We start from the raw sequence: 22,294 nt of genomic DNA, 5'->3' as shown, positions 1-22,294 counted from the left end.
CTAGCGGCCTGCGCGCGCGCGGCCGACGCACATCTGGCGCGAGGTCCGCGGAGGGACGCCGCGTCCAGTGGGGAGGGGGCGGTGCTGGGCGTGTGCGTGCGCGCGCTTGGACGGTAGTAGCGGACGAGGAAGGCGGTGGGAGAGGCCCGAGGTTGAGAGGCCGGCGAAAGGGGGTCAGTTTTTTCCCCTCCCTCGCTGTATGGTGTTTAAAGGAAATAGCACGGACGTGAAGGAGAGCGCGAGCGCGCACGCTCAGGTCTGTAAGAGAAGCGGCGCACGCGCAGACAGAGATTCACGTTCTAAGCGTGGGTGTCTCGAGAGCGTTTGGCGGTTGGTGTGTGGAGGGAAACGCGGCTCGTGCCGGGGGCCGAGAAACGGGGCGGCGGGAGAGGAGTCGAGGCGGGGCGGAGAGCGGCCTCTCACACTTGCCGGCTTCTCATCCGCGGTGTCTCTCGCTGAAAGACTTGGGGCTCCTGAGTGGGATGATAGGAAACATAACGCGGGGCGGTCTAGTCCATTATGTGCGCCTCGCAAAGAGGGGCAATATTTGAATCTCCTCAGTTTGCACTGGGTTGTTTTGATTCTGTACTTGGCTTGCCGCGTTTCGAAATGATTTACAGCGCAGTCCAAACCTTGCCTACTCAGAAGTAGGCCCAGTTGAGTTCAGTGGGGCTTACTCCTAGGTAAGTAGGGCTACCGTTACACCCATGCGTGTGTGGCTGTTTTAATTAATGTATTTTATTGTACCATGTGAGTTGCGTTGACCTGAACGTGTTTGAATGAGGTAAAGGGACCCCAGACTATTAGGTCCAGTCGTGGAGGACTCTGGGGTTACGGCGCTCATCTCGCTTTACTGGCCGAGGGAGCAGGCATACAGCTTCTGGGTCATATGGCCAGCATTACTAAGCCGCTTCTGGCGAACCAGAGCAGCTCACGGAAATGCCGTTTACCTTCCCGCCGGAGCGGGACCTATTTATCTACTTGCACTTTGACGTGCTTTTGAACTGCTAGGTTGGCAGGAGCAGGGACCGAGCAACGGGAGCTCACCCCGTCGCGGGGATTCGAACCGCTGACCTTCTGATCGGCAAGTCCTAGGCTCTGTGGCTTAACCCACAGCGCCACCCGCGTCCCTCCTTTGAATGAAGTAAGGAATAAATCACAGTGCTAAGTTGGGGAACAGACAACCTTGTTGCAATGTCACCAGCAAGGCAGAACTGAGACTTCTGGCCTCAGGGTTTTATTTTATTTTTTAAGTTTCTCTCCTGCAATTGTCTTCAAAGTTTGGACACAATCAAAAGCATATTTAAATTATCTCCTGGTTTGAAGGCGAGTCATGGGACTTTAAAAGCTTAGGCTCTCTTGGGTCTCTGCTGCTTTCTAGATTGTCACCTTTTGGCCCCAACCCTTGTTGGAGTTCTAATTAGTTGGATTATGGCTTCTGAGAAGGAAGCTATCCAGTATAACCTCTCAGATGCTTTCACAGGGACCATAAGGTTGCACCCTGGCTCTTTCGTCTCAGAAAGGGAAAAGTAGCCGTTTGATATCACCTAGGTGAAAATTAAGAGAAAAATAAATGAGATCCCATTATTTGGATAGCATACGGTGAGTAAAATGTTTTTGGAGTATGCACCAATGGCCAGCCATTGAGTGGCATGAGAAGTGGTGGTAATGACTGCTGCATGTCAGGTCATGAACATGGTTATAAAGAAACCATTTTCACAGTCATTTCAAATGTATTGGTGTCCTGTCTTTCCTTAAAGATACAAAATAAAACCAAACACAGAGAATAGCTGTATGTGTAATGGGGTAGGGAAAGAAATTTTGCTAATGTTCGCCATTTCTTTTAAAAATTGAGTTGGGGAGTAGAAAATGGACAATCTTGAAGTAACATAATTGGGGGAGGGGAAATCATACAAGGTAATCTGCCAGTGGACTAATTTTGAGTAGGAGCTGTTAGAGTTATCTACTCTTAGTCAGAAATTACATCACAGAATGTTCCCAATAGGTATTTTGAAAGTCAGATTACAATCATATACACACTCACATGGTACTAAGTCTCATTAAGCTTCTGGTCTGAATAGATGTCTATCAGGTTGCACTATTGTGAAACCCAAGTCACACCATGTTTGTAAATACAGTTCATTGCCTTTGAAATACACCCTGCTTTTTCAGATATATTAATATCGCAGCTAACTAAAAAATGTGGTGCCCTATAACGAAAGTGTACCTTAGTCAATTTAAGCAGAAGTAAGGGAATCAAATCCATATTTTGCCTAAAATAAAATACAGAGGTCTACAGTGACCGTGATTTAAGCTCTCCCATGGAAACAATGGGACATATTTGGTTGGAGGGTTCCCCAAATTATTGCACATTGGCTTGGGTAGCTGTTACAGATATAGTTAGTTGGGCTCTAGGGCTGCTAGGAAGGATGTACAGGTTACTGTGACTGGAGGCTCAATGCAAGTCAGCAAAGTGGTGATGTTGCAAAAAAGAGGAAGAAGCAAATCCTGTTTTTAATTTATTAAGAGAAGCATGCAAGACATAAGAGGTAATGACACTTCTCGCTGTGACGCTTATTATAGGTCTCTGAAGTGCTGCATCATGTGATCACATTTTAATTATACAAACAAACGAAAAGATTCTGAAGACAAACTCAGAGTTGAGAATAGCATTCAGAAGGCACTAGACATTTTCACTTAGAGAAAAGTGGCTTGGGGAAGAGGTTGTGGAATTAATTTTTATATATTTAATGGATTCATTTAAGAAGGATGAAAAATGAGTTGAAGTTTTAACCAAATTTAGGTTAGATTATGTATAACTAATTGTAAACAGCTGGGCAGTGAAATGTTGCTCTAGGAAATAGAGAAGGGTGGAAAATAACACTTCACCAATGCTATAGAAAGGTGTGAATCCAACATGAGTCCAGCCTTTGCTTCAACTTTAATTGGATTAACTGGAATTATCTCGCCAAGCTTAATTTCAAGAGTTCTTTGCCTTTGAGAGTATAAGTGATGTTGTTTTGGCTACAGTTGTGAAGTACTTCTGAGACAACTAATTTTGCCTGATCTGGAACAGTTTTGCATTCTTATTTCTGAATTCACACCCATTTTCAAACGTTTTTGTGGACTACTTGAAGCTTCCAAGGGTTCTTGATGGATCATTTACATATTTTTTTGTTCTGCAATGTATAATAGATTTCACTTCTGAATTAAATATGAGTAAAAAATAACTATTTCTTCAGCACTGGTCTATTGAAATCCAGCAATGTGTTATGAAACCATATTCCTAGACCAGGCTGCTAAGAAAGGCCCCTTTAAATCATAGTAAAAAAAAAAAGAGATAGAGATAGCTCATAATAATTATATCACAGGCCTTAGGTCAGGGGCTTGTTAATTAATCCATTCATGTTTTAAATGGTTTTGAACTGCATCGGGGTGGGGTGGGAAAGACAACTAAATTGAAATTCCCCATACATTTTTGCTACACAGTAATGCCAGTTACGGAGAATAACAGTGCCAGTTCCAAACCCTCCCATTCAGGCTGACCTCAGCCCTATGGTGGTTATCCCCGCCAAACCCCTGGGGACCCACATTGGCCTCCTCAGGCCCCAGGCTACCGTATATTGGTTTGCCTTTCTGGACAACCTACTGATATGCTGTATCTTGACAAATGACATAGAACAGCCTGATCCCCCTCCCAAATGTTGATTCACCTGGGAGTAGGCTCAACACTGAGGTGGGCAGAATCAGCCTATCCCCTGAACACCAGTTTTCCATGATTATTCTGGAACATGCCAAGGCTAAAATGTGACTTCCACAGCAAGCCAAGTTGTTAGGGAAAAGTATCTTCTGCCTGAAACTAGGCTATTCAGCAGGCTATTCCAGACCTTCCCCCTTGACTAGAAATACCAGGTTATAGCTAGCTTCAGCCTACTAGCTAAGGTGTCAACACTCTGTGGCATAGTGAGTGGACATCCCCAGCTCTATGGGGCTGGGAAATGGGGGGCATGTGTGAGATGTGCTCCCAGGGAGTGTGATTTGAGGCATTCAAGAACATTAAAATTCAGGGCAATTAAATTGGCATTACCTCATTCTGCTCCACACCCCCAGAGGAGACCTGTCCTGATAAAGACAGAAAACGTGGTCGCAAAGGCATGCATAAACAGGCAGTGGAGCACAAGGTTCAAGTCCATGTGGTTGGAGGCAACTGAGATAGGCAGTAAATCTGTCCCATCAGGAAGACCACCTTAGAAGAGCCAAAGCCCTTTTTTCTCCAGCTTTGTGTTCTCACAGTGCTAAGGAGGCTGATCTAGCCCTTTCTTTTTTAAAAAAACAACACCACCTTTACTATCAACTGACTTTGAGCTGACATCACATCTCAGTATTTTATTGCATTTGTTCTTTGTTTCATTGTTCTATTTTATTGTATTTTATATATTCTATCATATTTAATGAGTTTCATTTAAACTGCTTTGGAGATGTATTTTGACTAGGAAATCCATTACTTATATCCTATTAATAAACAAAACATCTAACATCTGGTCTATTTTTAGATTTCACAGAGGAATCTGCTTAATATATATAATGACTCATGAGAGGGGGAAATCCCCATAAGGGTGTAACATATGCATTCAGAAAGCTCCTGAGAATAAGGAGGATTTATTGGTTATGGGGGGCGGGGACTAATACAACCACTATAGTCTGCAGCATCACCTGGGATCAGTAATGTGGGACAGAAAATCTTCCAGTGCTTCATTTTTTCTGTGGAAAATGTTCTGCTTCATAGATTAATTAGTAACTGTGAATGTCAATTACAAGTAAGTGTTAGACAAGCTGGCAGTTTCATCTCTCCCCCCCCCCCTTTACAAGCTAAATTAGATCACTATAAGGCATTTCTGATTTCTCTAAGTGAGCCAGTTCAAATTTTCTGGAAAACCCACATCACTGCCTGTGATCATTCTTTAGACACTACTGTCTCCTTCAAAAGATTCAAGGTTTACAAAAGAAAAGAAACTTTATTGTGGGTTTTGTAATATAAAATTTAGACAAATGGCTGCATAGTAAGCTACCCCACTGGATTCCAGTCTGCAGCATATTGTGAAAGGATTCATATATCTTAGTAGAAGCTCTAAGTTTTGCATCAATATGACAAAAAATTCTAATCTCAGTGATAAGATGTATAATCTCTTGAACCTTTTCCAATTTTATTTGAACATATATTAAAAGGTTCCGTCACATTTTGAAAGATGCATCCCCCCCCCATCACTGGCATTGACTACCTCCGCCCCAGAGCGCTTCTCACACACCCTTTGTTGCCCAACTGCATCACAACAGCACTGCTGCCAATAGGTTTAACTCTCCAGGAATTGCTGCCTCCACCCTCCCACTTACTCCTGCAGTCCTAGGAGAGAGAGAACTTGGAATGCACTAAAGCAATTATTTTTAAAAGGGTTCTGGACTAATGCCCCAGCACTCTTCAGCTCAATCTGTACCTTTGCTTACCTGCCATGAAACAGGAGTAATGTTTGATGTTTTACTGTTAGATGTTTTGTTAGAAGCTGCCCAGAGTGGCAGATTAGTGGCATATAAATTAATTATTATTATTATTATTATTATTATTATTATTATTATTAATTATACCTGTGTAGGGAAATCATATATGGAATGGCCTTAATCATTGTAATAATTTCTCCTTAACATCTGAATCAGGAGAGTTCATGGACCAGTGCTTGGATGGAGTGGTGAGATGGATGAGCTAAAACAAATACTGAATCCTGGCAAAAATAGGGACTGTGGGTAGAGTGATTCTCATACCTGAGAAACTGGTCAGTTGCCTACCCTGAGTGGGGTTGCACACTCCCTAAAGGAGCAAGTTCACATTCTAGGGGTGCTTCTGGATCAAGTTGTGTCACTGGAGGCTCAGGTAACCTCAACAACTAAAAGCACCCTTTGATGCTGCAACTGGTACAATAGCTATTACCATTTCTGGACTGGGAAAGTTTGGCCAGAGTAGTTCATGAATTGGTTACTTAAGAGTACATTGCAGTAATCCAATCTTTTAAGTGGGGCTTTCCCTGGACTTGATATGGAAACAGCAGCTAGTGCAGAATGTTGTGGCACGATTGCTGACGGCAGGGTGACCTCTGCCAAGAAAACCAACAACGAGTGCTTCTGAACAACAATTAAGGATGAGTTTTTCTTTCTTGGCCAAGTCTCCAAGCTCAGTGATGCACTGTTGAAGCCAGAAAGTTGTTATGTGAGGAGGATGAATTTTCTTGCAGAACATCCACGCCAGCTTCACTTACACACCCTCGAGTGGGTGCAGGTACTATAACTGCCTGGTATGTTCTTTGATCCTGCCCAGATTTCTCCTAGAAATTTCAGTAATCGTTCATCACCAATTCAAGTGTTACACAGGTCATTGTAAGAAACAAGCCATTTTTTCTCTAAATTCCAGAACCATGAAAAAGAGACCAGAGATGGTTTACAAGTTGGAAGTCATGAAGAAATGTTAATTGGGTGACACTGACAGCAAAGCGCAAAAGGGTGGGTAGGAAGGTCACTAGTCGGGAAAAGAAATGAGATAAATGACTAAAAGCAACACATCAGTTGAGATCAAAGAAACTTATACCAAGTCCACTTGGTATACCAACTACACAGTGGACTTGGGTGAAGGTATTGAGGGGGTGCTCATCAGATTTGCAGATGACATCAAACTGAGAGGAGTAACAGTTAAAGTAACAGTTCCAAGACTTAAGTTTTTATTAAAGACAGATTTTTTAAATTAAAAATACAGATGACTTTCTTCTGCCAAGTATTATTGGTGGAATCCAGCAATGTCTATCCACCAAGAAAACAATGTCACCTTCCTCCTACCAGTTGGTTCCCAATTATCGGGTTAGTAACATGCTTTTGGAAACTGGACTTACTGATGAATCCTCAGGAATCCTCAGACTCCTAGGAAAAACTTCTGATTTTGCTCTTGTGGTATGTACACAGACAGTGCAACCTACTTTCCTGCTTAAAGTGTGGTTGGAGACTTGGACAGCGGAAGCATTAGCCTTAAGAGGGCTAAATCCAGATCTCCTGTTGACGCAGATGGAGAATTAAAATTCCTCAAGCCCTTAAGAAACCTCTGGATAAGGAACTGTGAAAAGATGGCTTGTAACTGATTAGGTGATAAGCTGCTAATATAGCTAAGTTGATTGTAATGGATGAAATAGATAGGTCACCACCTTTTAGATCCTAGCAACAAGGACACCCAAGCCAACCCCAGTGAACATTTCAACTCATCTCCCTTTATATCCCCCACTCACTTTCCCTGTTCCTCAGAAGGAAGTCCACCTTCTCCTACTTCTTGGTGTCATATCTTCTACAATACTGTCCAGCACTTGTAATTTCCAATTATTTGGCACACTTCCTTTTTCATATTTTAGCCCCTTAATGTCTTCTTCAGTAGCATAACCTTTCCCAGAGCGGCCCAGGTAAGGACTACCATTAGAGACTACACTTATCAACTAGTTCCCTTTTTCTGTGTCTAGTACACTGCTGTGATTACAGATGACACAGATACTAACTGGACATTTGAAAAACCTATCTCAAAATGGGAAGTCTTCCAGCCACCACTCCGTTAATTCCTCCATGCAGATCAAAATCTGAATGCTTGAGTCCTGCCCCAATTTTGTCCTTTCACAAGCCCCTGCCCTCAATCCATCAGTGGGGCAGAGGAGCAACAACAAACGAACGCCAGCTCCCTCGGCCTGTAAAGCGAGATGAGTGCCACAACCCCACAGTTGTCTACGACTGGACTTAACTGTCAGGGGTCCTTTACCTTTACTAGAAGAAATAGGCTTATGGACAAGCTGACAACAAAGTTGTCCACTTTCTGTCAATGCTTCTACAGACCGGGAATCGTACTTGGAAACTTTTTTGAGGTGTAGGATTAGTGAAGTCAGTGAGACAGGGCCTAGCTTACCAAGAGATGCACTTTCTAATATTAGACATTAGTGTGATACGCAAACATCACCCATTCATTACCTGCTGTTGAATACTTCTATTCACAGGTCCATTGATGTCCCCTGGTCCTTCCTTGTCTTAATGTTAACTGAACATACTTCCCCACAGCAACATGTGCTAAGAATGCTCTTCAGTACGTCACTATGAATGCATACTATTACAGTGGCATAGTAAAGATTTTGAGACTATTACCAAACTTCACAACCAACTCTGTTCAAAATACTAGTAGCCTACCATCAAAGTGTTCAGCAGCTATGGCAGGAGGGTCATGAAACAGGCTTTCACTTTTGTAACCCATTTTTTAGAAGCAAAGGTATACCTTTCACTTCTTAAGTAAGGACACATGAAGAATCCCACCAGTTATACAATCTTAACCAACTGCTTGATGTACCAACTCCTGAATGATACATATATTTGGTCTCACCTTGCATATTTCTGACAAATATGCAAGTTACATTTTTTATCAAGTTTATTACGTTTTTATTAAGTTTATTATGTTTGAGCTACAGTAGTGCAAATAATTGAAACGCTGAAGAAATCTGATTTGACAAAGACCCTTTAACACCCGAAAGCTTGTATTCCTTCCGAACAGCTATAGCTGGCAGCATTGGCACCTCTAATATAACTTAGAAGTAGTAACTTCTTCATTGCTTTGTTTCTACTAGAACACAAATTAAGTTGGAAAATGTTTATTTTTAGTTATTTTTAAAAATTGGAAACATACACAAACAAAAAATCTGCAACATTCATGCCAGAAATTGGGAAACTCAGTAAATCCTTTTAGGAACACTTCTGTTCCTTGCAATCAGTTGCACAAATGACAGCTCCCCCCCCCCCACACACACACTAAGAAATTAGAATTTACAGCCATGCATAGACTTCAGTTTTTGTGTTTTGCAGCTAAAGGCCAACGCAAGTCTCAGAAGTCCTGTTGGATGTTTTCTTTGTTTGCCTCTCCATGTTGCTGCTTGATTTGAGAGATTTCATTTTCTAGTTGCACAATAGTTCGTTCAATCTCATAGTTTTTACTGACCAGGGACACCCACCTGAGGGGGGAAAGAGAACAAAAATTAAATTACTATAGGCTTCCTTAATGCTAGGTTACCAGTTAAGGGAACAAGTTGGAAGCGCTGTGGTTGAGGGAAGCCAATCTCAACTGAGACTTCCAACTGGTTTTGTATGAGGTTGTGTTCCTCCCTGAAAGACAGAAGAGGCAGGGAGCAAAGTTCAAGAAACTTACATAGATTCCATCTCTCGAAGTTTAGCACCAGCTGTGAGCTGCATGTTCTTCCGCTGCCAGTTAAGGTCTTGAATGTGTTTCCTGAAGAAAAGGGTGACATACTGAATCGCTTGTAGTCATTTATTCTGCTGCCCTACTTAAGTCCACAGACAAGTGCAATAGACTGTACAATCACATATTCAGCCCTAAAAGCAGGAGCTTGGACAACTATTTTGGACTATCTCGGAAGCAATGTTAAGAGTTCTGAAAGACTCAGGATACAACACTTTAATGCTTTAGCCACACCTATCACTGACATGCAGCCTTCAGAGTTGGCTGACAAAGAATGTGATCCTTGGGCTAAAAAGACCTGTTAGCCACATCTGATCTAGATCCATTATCCAGAAGTAGCACCACTTGTGGAGTCCACCACCATTCAGATCTCTAAAAAACAATGTACATATGCTTCTTGAATTAGTCGTTGTATGGCACTCCTAATTCTTTTCTTCTGAATTTCTTCTCAAAAAGCATTTTATCCGTAATTATGAATGACCTTTTAGTTTTAACAGTGGCCCTAGCTAGCCATGCAACTTAACAGACAAGGATTCAGGAGCAGGAAACATGAGCTCATCCCTGCAATTTGGATCTCTACAATATTTTATGGCACTGAAGGTTAGAAAAAAGGAAAACTACATCTTTTTCAAAGTAAATTAATCATGTGCACACTGCCTGCATTAAGAAAGATCCAGGAAAGAGTTCAATGTAGCACAAAGGAGATTGTCAGTGATCTCCCTTTCCCCTCCCTACAAACTGTTTAGGGGTTCTCCCAGCTCCTCCAGAGCCAATTTTGGGGAGGTGTGGAAGCATGTAGAAGGAAGGGGGGAAGCTCCCCTGTACTAGCAGAAGTCCTTGGATGGGGTTCTGCTAGAAGCAAGGCTTTTTTTAAACAGAACTCACCAGAGCTCAGTTCCAGCACCTCTCAGGTGGGCGCCATTGCCATTTTACGAGAACAAGGGAGGTGTTCATGAAGACTTCCAGCATGTCTTTTTCTAGAAAAATAGCACTGGCTAGAGGGACCCATTAGTTGAATCTGGCCCTCTGATTCAAACTACTGACAGACCTAACTTCATGTCATTCAAAAAAATAATCTACAACAAACAGCTTCACTCTCAGAAATGAGTATCATTCTTGAGCTGTTACTTGGTATGCTGCTTCTCAAGCAGTTGCCTCCAGAAAATTATATAAGGGGAACAGAGCCATCTAACCAGTTTGTATCTAATATTTGGAAACGATGGACTAGTGCAGTGTTTCCCAACCGGTGTTCCGCGGCACACTAGTGTGCCGCGACACGTTGCCTCGTGTGCCGCTTGGGAAACACTGCTCTAAGCGAGAGGGGACTCTGCTCAGGCTGCATCCGCCGTGCGCGAGGGAGGCGCTTCCTCTCGTGAGGGAGGCGAGAAGAAGGGAGGCAGGGCCGAGCAGGCGGATTGGCCCGGCGGCGGCCGTGACGTCACCCTGCGCGCGGCGGCAGATTCGAAACTCCTCAGGCGCAGGCGCGGCTGGAGCAGGAAGGCCGCTCTGCTTGAGAGGAAAGAGAGGGAGCCGCCGCCGCCGGGATGAAGAACACCGTTCCGCGGAGCACCGTGAAGAAGCTGCTGAGCAAGCACAAGCCGCACTTGCCTCAGGGTCTTACTGCCCACCCGCCTCTGTTTCCTTGCTGTGCTTGCTCAAACGGAACAAAGAGCAGGGAAAGCCCCTCCCCTCCAGGCAAGCAGGCAGGAGGGAGAGGGAGAGAGAGAGAGAGAGAGAGAGAGCGTGCGAGCTGGCTGGCTGGCTTGGGTGAGTAGGTGAGGGAAAACTTTTGCCTTCCTTTCCTCCCTCCCCGTTATACCCCTCTCCTGCATTCTTAGCCAGCTGCTTCTCTGCACACCCCTCTCGTGCTCCTTGTCCGTTCTGTGTTTTTCCTTCCCTCCCCACTTAAAATGTGGTTTAAAAGCATGGATCCACATGGATCCTCAGGATCTTTGCATTGGGTCACCCCAAATTCACCAACAGATCACATAGCATGTCCATGGCTACAGCCTGCCCTCCAAAAATCACGCACCCACTGTTGCCTGGGGCTGCAGTGGTGCAAAAATGTGGTTACAAAACATGGATCCACATGGATCCTCAGGATCTTTGCATTGGGTCACCCCAAATTCACCATCAGATCACATAGCATGTCCATGGCTACAGCCTGCCCCCCCAAAATCACACACCCACTGTTGCCTGGGGCTGCAATGGTGCAAAAACGTGGTTACAAAACATGGATCCACAGGGATTCTCAGGATTTTTGCATTGGGTCACCCCAAATTCACCATCAGATCACATGTCTGTGGCCACAGCATGAAGCACAAAAATGATACATCATTAATATTCACTGCCCACGGCGGCAGCCAATCGGCTGCCGCAAAGGGCGGGCCCTCACAGGTTCACTGAATAAAGTATTTTATAATTTTTCATATTTCTGTTTACTTACTATTTCATAATAAAGTAATTATAAAATACTTTATTTGTGTTTATTTGATTCCTATTAAAGAGAGTTACTTTATATATAGTCAATATAGGCACAGAGTTAATTTTTTAAACATTTTCTAATGGTGGTGTGCCTCGAGATTTTTTTCATGAAACAAGTGTGCCTTTGCCCAAAAAAGGTTGGGAAACACTGGACTAGTGAGACCTTCATAATAACCAAGAGAATGTCTAAGAACAGCAGCAGTAAACCCAAATTCCAAAATGAAAGAAAAACATGTTTAAATGTTTATTTCTTGCACAATCCCATGTATACATGAAGAATTCAAAATACACACTGTACTAGAATGCATATTTTGCAATCTGCAACCAAGACTAAAGTCTTATACATTATTAGAGCCCCATAAACTATAATTCCATTTTTATTCCTAAAGGCAACTGAAAAACAGGACTCACCTCAAACTCTGCAGCTCCTTTTGTGCCTGTTCAATCATATGAACTAAATGCCTATCAGCAAAGAAAAACACTAGTTCAAAAAATGATTCCAGTAGAGAGTTCAAGTAATGCAATGTACTGATCTATATTTTATCTTAAGCATAACTTAAGCTAACTGGGGCCTTTATCTTAACTCTTGTTTGTATATCTCTTTACAGTGCTGTAACTCTATTGATCCCTGAAACATAAGAATAAAATTTGGCACACAGGACACAGTTCTATGTTTGAACTTCAGATACCAACTTAATACCCACAGTCATTTAAAGGAAATCAATTTACCCAAACCACATTCATTGGCCCATCCCATATTCCCAGTAATGCTAATATGGCACTTGGTGTCCATTCTTGTTTAATTAATTACTAGTAAACCAAGCTGACATGAAACTTTTTTCTAGATTACTTTTAAGTCATGAAAATTCAATATTTTACTGAGAGAAACAAATATGGTAGGATTCACAGTAAATCATGCTTAATGGGGCTGGTGTGTGGCATTCCTGGTCTGCTCTATGATGTGTATGTCTTGTGTAGTTTTATGAAATTTCTTATTGCTTTCTATTGTTGTATACCACTTTGATACATTTTGTAAAAAGGAGCACAGAAATCCTTAAATAAACAACAACTTTTTTGTCCTCTCCTTTCTGCAGCAGCCCCTCCAGCTCCCTGAAAATAAGGGGTGAGAGAATGGGATCCCTGAGATTGAGTGGAGGCGACTTCTACTATGCCAGCTTCTAATAATCAGTGAATTTTTTCAGGGACCGGTGTGGGGGAGTCTGGCATGGTAAGGAGGGGGCAGGGAACTCAGCACCCAGCAGCCCCATTACACACTCTTAATTCTCAATCCAGCAGTCATGTCCAAAGTCCGTTTTGGGTGCCTAATCTGGCCCACTGGTCGCTTTAATCTGGAAGCTCAGAAAAAGCTCAACAACTTTGGGGTAAAATCCTAAAAAAGCTCAACAATTTCAACCCTAAAAAAGGTCAACAATTTTGGTTGGCCCTCATGGCCCTTCACTTCATCAAATCTGGCCCTCTTTGAAAAAAGTCTGGACACCACTGCCCCACTGCAAAGTTTACATTCTGACTTGCAACATCTTCTCTAATCTTTTCAGCTTAAAAAACATCCATGTGGTGAATGAAGATCCACTGAAAGAAGGAATAAAACCAATTCTTGACCTTTTTCAATGAAGAAGTATCCAATAGTATATGGCTCTTAATTTTTACTTGCAGGTGTGAAAGTGCTAAGGAAGGAGAGGTAGGTTCGGTTCTCAGTAGCAGGAAAGACAGCATTCCATTGACTTCAAGACTGATTTTTTAAAAGGTTTTCCATTACCACTTTGGAAGCATTTCACAACTAAAAAAAATTATAGAGCCTTCCAGCTAGCCCTTTTTAAGAAATGACTTGAAGGAGACACAAATATCTTACTCGTTATACACTTTCCAGGCATTGCAGCCATACTGAGACATCAACTCCAAATTTTCAATTCGGACTGCCTGGTGCTCCAGCTGAGCCATTGAGTTATTAACACACTCCTGCCATGCTGTGATGTCATTCTTCTGCCCAGAGGATGGTGCAGGCAGCTCATATCTGTGAAGAAAACAAGATAAATTATAGTTCAGGAACAACAGTTTAGGTGGTTTGAAGTTTAAGAAAGTCATTGCGCTGATCATGTCCATGACTATTTTTTATCAGTGAAATAGATGTATATCAACAGCGTTCAATAGCTCAATAAATGCTAAAGGCTGTTTAAAATACCTGGGAAGCACAACAATTTTGGTTCATCTGACTAGTTTCAGGCACATGTAGTCCTATTTGCAGAAGTCTGACCCAATGTCTGCTTTCTCCAATGCTATCAGCATGAAAAAATTTAATCTCTTTTGCTAAAATGCTGAATTATAATTCCACAAACAGACTTACAAGTTCCTTTAAGACATAACAGACCACTAGCTATTGTTCCAACAGAGTATGCCTGCCACCCTGAGGCAAGAACTAGAACATCACATTTTAATACTTTTCAGAATCTTGCATCCAAACCTTAGTTCTTTCTAGATTATGACTTCGCATAGATGGTACACCCCACAGAAGGTCTCTGAGTTACCTTTTCATGCTCAACAGTTCTATGGGCTGTCGGGCTGCTAGGCGTTCAAATTCATTCCGCATTATTTCAGTCTATGAAACACAAGAAGAATTACTTGTAGTCCGGAAGACGATAACCTGAAAATTCTAAATATGATCACATGTAAGAAACAAAGATCTAGACCTCAACCCAACACCAAAAAAATCACTTTGTCCTAAGAGAGGTCCCCTTTGTCCCTGGAACTCCTGAACACATTCAGGGTACTTCATGTATTCTAGGGCTCAGCCCAGGCTTTGGAAACAAATAGTATTTTTCAAAGCACTGCTAGGACTTAAAAATCAGGGAGCTCTCAGTTCAAGTTTTACCTAGTCCAGAAAGTCACAATGTGACTTTAAGCAAGCCACTTTTCTCTCAGTCTCTACCATTTACAATAAAGAGATAATATACTATCCTACCTTACAGAACAGCTGAAAATATAAAGATTCCCAAGGTAATGTATCTTGAACATTGCAAAAATCTATGTAATATAAATATGAGATATTCTCCATTCACTTCCCCCTAAACACTGAGAATCCTTTTCTATTTTTGCTCACTTGGAGACAGGCAGGAATTTTTTTACATTTGTTGGAAATACCGCTAACTACTTTTGAAGTTGAACACTCCCTTATTTTTATTCGTACCTTATTTTTATTCGTACCAGACTACAGTTAACTGCTTTATTAAGGTATTTTTAAATATATATATATATTTACTTTCAATAAAGTAAAAAGAACTTTGCAATGTCTTGACTCTAAAAGGCAGCCTAGAAATTTCTTAAATATTTTAAATAACTTTTCTAGATTAACATCCTTAAACTGCTTTTTTATTGCGTATTTTTAATTATTGTAAACAACCTTGGATATTTTATAAACTGGCTACACATGTAAAACAAAATCAACAAGCACTTCAAACTATTGCCTACTGAGACAATTCCAAAAACCAAGAGGTGTGTCTTCAAGACTCAACCCTGACCTTAAGTTAAATTTCGGGGGGCAGGATTTCTGTATGCCAGGCGGTGGATTTCAGGGAATCTTGCTACACTGCAAATACAAGCACACACCTGCAAGATAACTTCTCATGGACTACCATATGCAGGAAGCATTGAGTCTGCTATCTTGGCCCACCAAGGCTTGTGCCACATTAAGCCCATTAGACCTTCCTTGGAGGTTGTTAAGCAGAGGTTGGATGGCCACCTGTCATGGATGCTTCAGCTGAGATTCCTACATTGCAGGGGGTTGGACTAGATGACCCTTGAGGGCCACTGCCTACCCTACAGTTCGATGATTCCATCATGACCAGCCAAAAGTCTGTTTCACTGTCTTTGCGGGCATCTGCAAATACTTGCATGGCCACTTCTCGTAGTTCTGTGGCAGGGATGGGGAAATTATTGCCCGCCAGATAGTTATGACTACCATTCCCATCAGCCCCAGCCAGCGGCCATGGATGCTGGGAGCTGCAGTCCAAGTACCAAGCAAGTCCCAGCTCTGAACCCAAGGACCAAGGTCGGATTTAGGTTTGATGAGGCCCCAAGCTACTGAAGGTAATGGGGCCCTTTATATGTCCAGCTGTCCTTTGTCAACAACAAATTGTCAGTTTTTTGTGTTGAGCATATGCTATATGGTAATTTTTGGACCTAAAGCCATTTGCACATAAAAAAATATTTTATCAAAGTAATTGTTGAACTGAAATACAATTACTTACATCATAGGAGCCTACACAACACAAACCACTGTTGCTGTATGTAGGTTTTATTTTATTTGTGGGGGTGTTTTTAACCTTATATTTTAGAAATAATAATAATAATAATAATAATTTATTATTTGTACCCCGCCCATCTGGCTGGGTTTCCCCAGCCACTCTGGGCGGCTTCCATAAAAACCAGAGATAGACTAAAATATCACAGATTAAAAACTTCCCTGAACAGGGCTGCCTTAAGATGTCTTCTGAATGTCAGGTAGTTATTTATCGCTTTGACATCTGATGGGAGGGCGTTCCACAAGGCGGGTGCCACTACCGAGAAGGCCCTCTGCCTGGTTCCCTGTAGCTTTGCTTCTCGTACATCCAGTTGTGTTTTTCCTTTAAATTTTTGGGGGATCCCAAAGAAACTGGGGCCCTAAGCTATAGCTTGTTTAGCTTATACGTAAACCCGGCCCTGACGAGTACGCTTGAGCCCGGCGGGCGCCTTCCTCACCTCGAAAGCGCTGTAGTCGGGCGCCGTCAGGTAGCTCAGGTAGTTCTTGGTGGGCCGGTAGCGCCGCGTCTCCTCCTCCACCAGCGCCGCGGCCTGAGGGGAGACAAACGAGCGAAGCGGGAGACACGCAGTCAGAGGGACGCAGGGAAGCCCCGGCAACCTCGGCCCCACACCCGCTGTCCCCCGCCCCACTCACCGCCTCCCGCACGCCCGGAGCCTCGTAGCCTTGGTCGAAATAGGGCAGGGCGTCCACGGCGACTTCGCCGGCCACCAAGCCCGGACCCGACATGCCGCAGCTCCCAGCGCCCGCCCGCGCGCCTCAAACTTCCGTCGCGTTAAGATTGCGCGGCCGCCGTCTCCCCAACATCCACTTGCGCCACTGCGGCTGCGCAAATTTAGCTCTCCGGCGCGAAAGGAATCCCCTCGCGGCTCCCGGCGCCTGCGCGTGTTCGGCTACACGGCCAAGCAAGTCATGCTGCTGCTGCTCCCCCTGCAGGGCGGCGTAAGGAACAGCAGGAGCAGCGGGACCGAAGTAACAAGACAGATTAATGCAAACAACAACAGTGATTCAAGCGGTGTATCTTTTTCAGTGCTGGAGAGTAACACTACATACGATACATACATCCTTTCCAAGGCCTCTGGTTAATGAGTTATTTACCCTCTTACACGTGCCCACAGCATAAATGGTGTCCCCAGCCGCTGGGATTTTTATTTTTCCCTGCTTTCAGGTCCACTTCCCCAGTGCACACGCTCCATGATCTCTGCTTACAGATGAGTATGGAAAACCGCTTATTTGTTGCTGGGCTCCATTGAAAACAGCTCCATATAAACCAGGAAGTGACCACTCCAGACAATGGAATGACTCTTCTTTTCTTATCTCTATGAGGCAGTTGAATGTGCATTTGTACTCCATGTGTTTCCCCTCCTCCCATTCTGTTGCACGGCCCCTGGGCACTGGAAACCCATGCTATGCCACTGCCACTGACCCATCAAGCTAGTCCTAACAAAAGTTCCCCAGGAATTCGGAGAGGGTCTTTCCCAGCCCTGTCTGGAAAGGCAAATGACAGAAACTGGGATCTGCTGCTTGCAAAGCATGGTGTTTACCGTCGTAGCTCAGTGATAGAGTATCTGTCTTACAGAAAGGCCCAGATTCATCCCCAGTATCTCACAATAGAACTGGAAATGTCCACGGTCTAAAACCCTGGAGAGCCAGTGCTTCTCAGTGTAGACATCACTGAGCTAGACACAGCAGTGATCTGACTCTGTATAAGATAGCTTCTTACGTTCCACTTGTAGCACCCTGCTTGTGGTTAACGCTTAGCTGGAATGAAATATTCAACGCAGCAATAGAGAAATTAAAATAGTAATTTATTTGTCGGACAAATAAATATGAGGCACAGTGGTATATGGTTACCAAGCTCTGGCCTGGCCTCCTGCCATTCTGGCCAGCACTTATATTTCCTTAATCCAGCCCCCTTGCTCCTCCTGTGGCTGCCTCTGTCCAATCAGCCTGGTTGAAATTCCTATTGGCTGTTTGCTAGAACCAATCACAAAAGATACACCCATTTCCCTTCCCTTTTATGGGAAACAAAAAGCTATATATTCTTCTATCTATAAATGACAAATAAGTAATAATATATCTTACATGTGTCTCAACAAGGAACCTTAATTACCAGCTCACCTCTTGCCCTCCTTGCCCTATTGCCTTCCAAAACAGATGGTTAATCTTAACTTTTTATCTTCAAGGATCTTGAGTTCACATCATCATTGAAAGATCTTCTTTTGCAGGTCTCTAAACAAAGGCCTGACAACCATATGTGTGCTCTAATGATGTTTCCTGCTTGGCAGGGGGGCTGGGCTGATGGCCCCTGTGATCTCTTCCAACTATATGAAATAAGAATCTATCATTTCTTAAATCCTTTGCATAATTACATTTAAGCCAATATATTTAATACATTATCATAAATAACCTTTTAGAAGAAAAGAAATCTTAAAAGGATCTCAGTTTAAGAAACAACTTTAGAAAAAGATTTCCCAAAATACTCTCTCCCTTTCTGCCAGCTTGATGCTTTTCCATTGCTCTTGACCTTTCAACCTTAGGAAAATATGGCTCAAGTTTAATGGGAGGCACATGGTTTTATTTTACTATTTATCAACTCTTAATTTATGTTTTCTCAGCCTTTTTTATATTCTGTAACATGCAAGGTCAGTGTCCTCGGACTCAGCCTGTAATTCCCTTTTTACGACTTTGAGAATTGTTTTCTGCTATAAATCAGGGGGGCCCCTTGTCTAGGAGGAAAAACATTGCCAAGGTTCTTAGGCAGCTGGTCTTCTGCCTGGCATAAACATTTGAAAATCTTTAAGCTTTTTAAGATACAGGCCCTGATCAAAATATAAGCTTTGATAAAAATGCAGGCTTATGATTAGATGCCTCACACTGAGCTGCAGTCTTTCTCCACTCCTAGAATTGTTGTCTATAAAGCTATACAAGGCAGCAGGTTCAGTGATGTCATATTGGGTTGGTCCACGTCTGGTAACCAGTACTTCTTAGCAGATAAGCACACCACAATATTCTGTACAAGCTGCACCTTCCAGACATGCATCCAGGCCCTTCCGTTTACAATGTTAAAGTTCTACTTCTGGCAAGGGCACAACGCATCCCTCTGACTTTAAGAGCTCAGTCTTTCTGGAAAAACTAGACACGCATAGAGCACAGATGGTGTCATTATTATTGACAGACAGGAAAAGGAGATGATCCAATACACAAAAACACAGCATATTTTATTTGAACCAGTTCCTTAAAGAACTTGGTTTATTACATATCTGTAACTGTACATATAGTTTTGGTTTCATCTAAACACCACAAAATATGGCTTTATCCAGAATGAGCAAACTGGCTGCAAAAACACACAAATGTGCTACACAGGAGAGAGACAACGACTGAGAAGAAGTAAGCAAGGTCTGAAGGAAAGTGGTTTTATGGAGATGAGGGAAAGATGCATGTTTCCCATCCAGGAGTATGCAACAGGAATTATTAAAGTGGGTTTCATACCATGAGGGCTCAAGTAACCCAAATGTGGATATGAATAACAGAATCACAGGTGAACTCTTCTTCCTGGTCTTCTGATCAAGTGCAATAGTCTTAAGTGCTGAAAAGCTCCCACAAAATCAATGACCAGACCCGCTTCTTCTCATCAAGAATCTAGTTCTGTAAGGGTGGAAGCATGAGAGATTCGAAACAGAATCGCAGCAATGGTTCTAAAACACGTGAGAACAGAAACTGAACAAAATCACTTCCTTTGTGTTTGGGACCCACTTGTTACAATGTGATCCTGTGCATGATTACTCAGAAGTACAGTACACACATCCCTGAGATTTACTTGCTCCCAGATTGGTGCACATAGGATTTTAGCATTAGGCTGAAATCCCAAATGCTTTCCAAGGAGCAAATCCCACTGAATGTCGAGGGACTTACTTCTGAGTAAACATATATGGGATGCGCTGTTGGCCTTGTACAACCAACTCAGGATTAAATGTAAAAAGTTCTCTGATGTTATCCTCATATATACATTTGACGTTTTGTCTTCATGCTTTTTGGCACAGCAAAAGATATATATGTTCAGGAACTCTCCCCAGTGAAAGGAGCACCTTTCAGATGCAAGCAATAATATAAAAAAAAACCCCATGAAGACCTGAAATTCATGTTTCTCTCAAATCCAGAGGTCAATCAGACTGTAAGGCAGAGAAAAGGCCATTTGGTACATCAGTGCTCTGTACGTCAAAGGATTTACTCGTGTGATCATTTGCTATGATTCCAAGGCTGTACAACTGTCCCATGCATTCATCCTGAGTCTATTTCCTACATGTAAACATATGGTAAAGCGCCACTGGAGTGTAGTCTTTGGCTACATCCAACAGGTCCACAGAGGCAAGAGTAATTGGAGTAGTCTAATACTGCCTTGTAAATAACCCCTTCAAAGTTGCCAGCCCCCCCCCCCCAAGTTAATAGTCTACTGGGGGCTGGCAAAAGGATGGGAAGCAGCATTTCTATGCTGGGCATGGAGGAAGGGACTTTCCCTCCTCTAGCAACCTGCTTGGTTTTTATGCTGGGCTCAAAAGAGGGACAGGGGTGCTCAGTTCCTGCTTTGCCAGCCTGCCTTCAAAGTCCTTAAATACAAGGCTGGTCCAATAAGAAAATGACATGCTGTGCCATAGTTGATTAGGGAAGTGACACAGGTATTTGCCTTTACACTCTAAACAGCTATTGGAAATAGTGTGCAAGCTACCAGGAGGAATAAAGGTTCCCTAAAAGCAGATAACAACAGACCTTGGTGTAGATGAGGAAGAAAATGTTTTTGATTAATGTTCAGCTGTGGTAAATTAGAGCAATGCTTTACAGGGAAGAACCCGTTTCTATCCCACCCATTTCACAACAAAATGCAATGGTAAGAAACTCACTTTTCTTTTACAATAGTTCTGTATCAAACCAAAACAAACTTATTTTAAATTCCACTTTTTGATTTTGTTTTTGTTTTTTTAAAAGTCTTCATATTCCCAAATTGGGTTTAAACAGCATTTTCTTGGCCAGTAAACACCAGTCTTGACTGAGGTATATCCCCTGATGTAGCAAAAGCAGGTCTGCAAAAAAGGCACAGAAGTTGTATATTTGCAGCAGGTTGAAGTTTGCAGTAAAAAAACCAACAGAACAAACAAAGAAGTGGGTGTTCTCGTCTTGCTTTCAGTATTTGAAAAACAGAAAGCTTTGAAAGACATAAGTAAAGCCAATAGTTAATAAGAGAATGTGGCTAAACCTGAGCCAGTAACAGAGGACGTAACAGGAAGATGGATGAACAGGCCCTAGAGTACAGGTTTGCCTTTCCAGTTTTAGAGGAAGTTTCCAGGTGCAGAGAATCTCTGCAGTGCAGTATTGCCATAGGTCAGTTCCTGAATTTTTTTAAATTATTATTTCTGGTTCATTCCTCTTACTAAAAGGTATCAGCTTAGCCCTCAGGGCTACTTTGAGCAGGAGTCATTTATAAAAACAGGAGGGCGTAGGAAGTCTCTTCAGGCCAAGCAGCATAAACAGGGATAGTTCACACAGCTAATTGGATTCTCCTTTGTAGACCAATCCTACAAAGACACAGAAGCCTAGTTTCTCCCAGTAATAGTCCCGTTGGACTGGGCACAGCAAAGATTTGAGAATTCCACCCAGATCTGATGTCCTTTCTTCCAATTATTTGAAGGGTATCTGAGCTTGAATTTGAGTCATCCCATCTGACGCTGCAGCAACAGGCAATGTGGCGCCCCCTTCTGACAGCCAGGCGAGAACTTGAAACCACTCTTAGCAGCAATTTTGCACTCAGCTTCTTCTCACTTCTTTTGCAGAAATTTCATTTTGCTACCTAAAAGGAAAAGCATAAAATAAAGAAAAATGGTAAGGTTGAGACATGCATGGGCATGCCTATTATACTGCGTTCATTAATCGCTTCCCATGAAACACAACGAAGCAGTCAGCCATAAAAATGTCAGCAACGAAACGTACATAGAAACAATTTAAATCCAATACATAAAGAGGCTGAGATAAGAATCTTCACTTTAAAAGCTTGTTGGGAAATGAAGGCCTTCAGCTAGTGCCAAAGAGATAACATTAATTACACTTGTCTGGAGGAAGTTCCAAAGGGGAGATTCCATCACACCAAAAGCCAGATTTCTACATTGTATAGAATGAACCTCAGGATGAGATTGTATCTG

The 22,294-nt window shown here is 42.6% G+C and overlaps 2 protein-coding genes and 1 long non-coding RNA gene across 3 annotated transcripts in view; 1 reads left to right on the top strand and 2 right to left on the bottom strand.

Annotated features, from left to right (window-relative positions):
- Positions 1 to 75: 75 nt before the first annotated feature.
- On the top strand, positions 76 to 13,078 carry LOC309343476. Its single transcript, XR_014157289.1, has 3 exons — positions 76 to 683; positions 5,710 to 5,825; positions 12,886 to 13,078. It is a non-coding gene; the product is annotated as an uncharacterized lncRNA (long non-coding RNA).
- On the bottom strand, positions 8,690 to 16,906 carry BCAS2 (BCAS2 pre-mRNA processing factor). Its single transcript, XM_081865058.1, has 7 exons — positions 16,740 to 16,906; positions 16,544 to 16,636; positions 14,335 to 14,405; positions 13,662 to 13,823; positions 12,203 to 12,253; positions 9,257 to 9,337; positions 8,690 to 9,062 (listed from the first exon to the last, which is right to left on the bottom strand). Exons 1-7 carry the CDS (start codon positions 16,830 to 16,832, stop codon positions 8,936 to 8,938), a joined length of 678 nt encoding a protein of 225 aa, XP_081721184.1. The 5' UTR covers positions 16,833 to 16,906; the 3' UTR covers positions 8,690 to 8,935.
- A 2,397-nt stretch (positions 16,907 to 19,303) lies between these two features.
- DENND2C (DENN domain containing 2C) overlaps positions 19,304 to 22,294 on the bottom strand; it is a 56,515-nt gene continuing 53,524 nt past the window's right edge. Inside the window, exon 19 of the mRNA XM_081864905.1 lies at positions 19,304 to 21,945. Coding sequence (XP_081721031.1) covers positions 21,914 to 21,945 — 32 coding nt within the window. The 3' untranslated portion in view covers positions 19,304 to 21,913. The remainder of the gene's footprint in view (positions 21,946 to 22,294) is intronic.

The sequence above is a fragment of the Podarcis erhardii genome (assembly GCF_964252035.2).
Source record: "Podarcis erhardii genome assembly, chromosome: 6".
NCBI classification, from domain to species: Eukaryota; Metazoa; Chordata; class Lepidosauria; order Squamata; family Lacertidae; genus Podarcis; species Podarcis erhardii.
Note: the sequence above shows the minus strand (reverse complement) of the source record. Positions and strands in the feature narration are given on the sequence as shown.

Excerpts from the sequence above, each read along its gene's own strand:
- BCAS2 (XM_081865058.1), bottom strand. The coding sequence starts at position 16,832 with ATGTCGGGTCCGGGCTTGGTGGCCGGCGAAGTCGCCGTGGACGCCCTG. Across the intron at positions 13,824-14,334 it reads GAACTGTTGAGCATGAAAAG|ATATGAGCTGCCTGCACCAT; the intron begins GTAACTCAGAGA and ends TTTTCTTCACAG. Across the intron at positions 12,254-13,661 it reads GCCTGGAAAGTGTATAACGA|GCATTTAGTTCATATGATTG; the intron begins GTAAGATATTTG and ends CTTTGCTGATAG.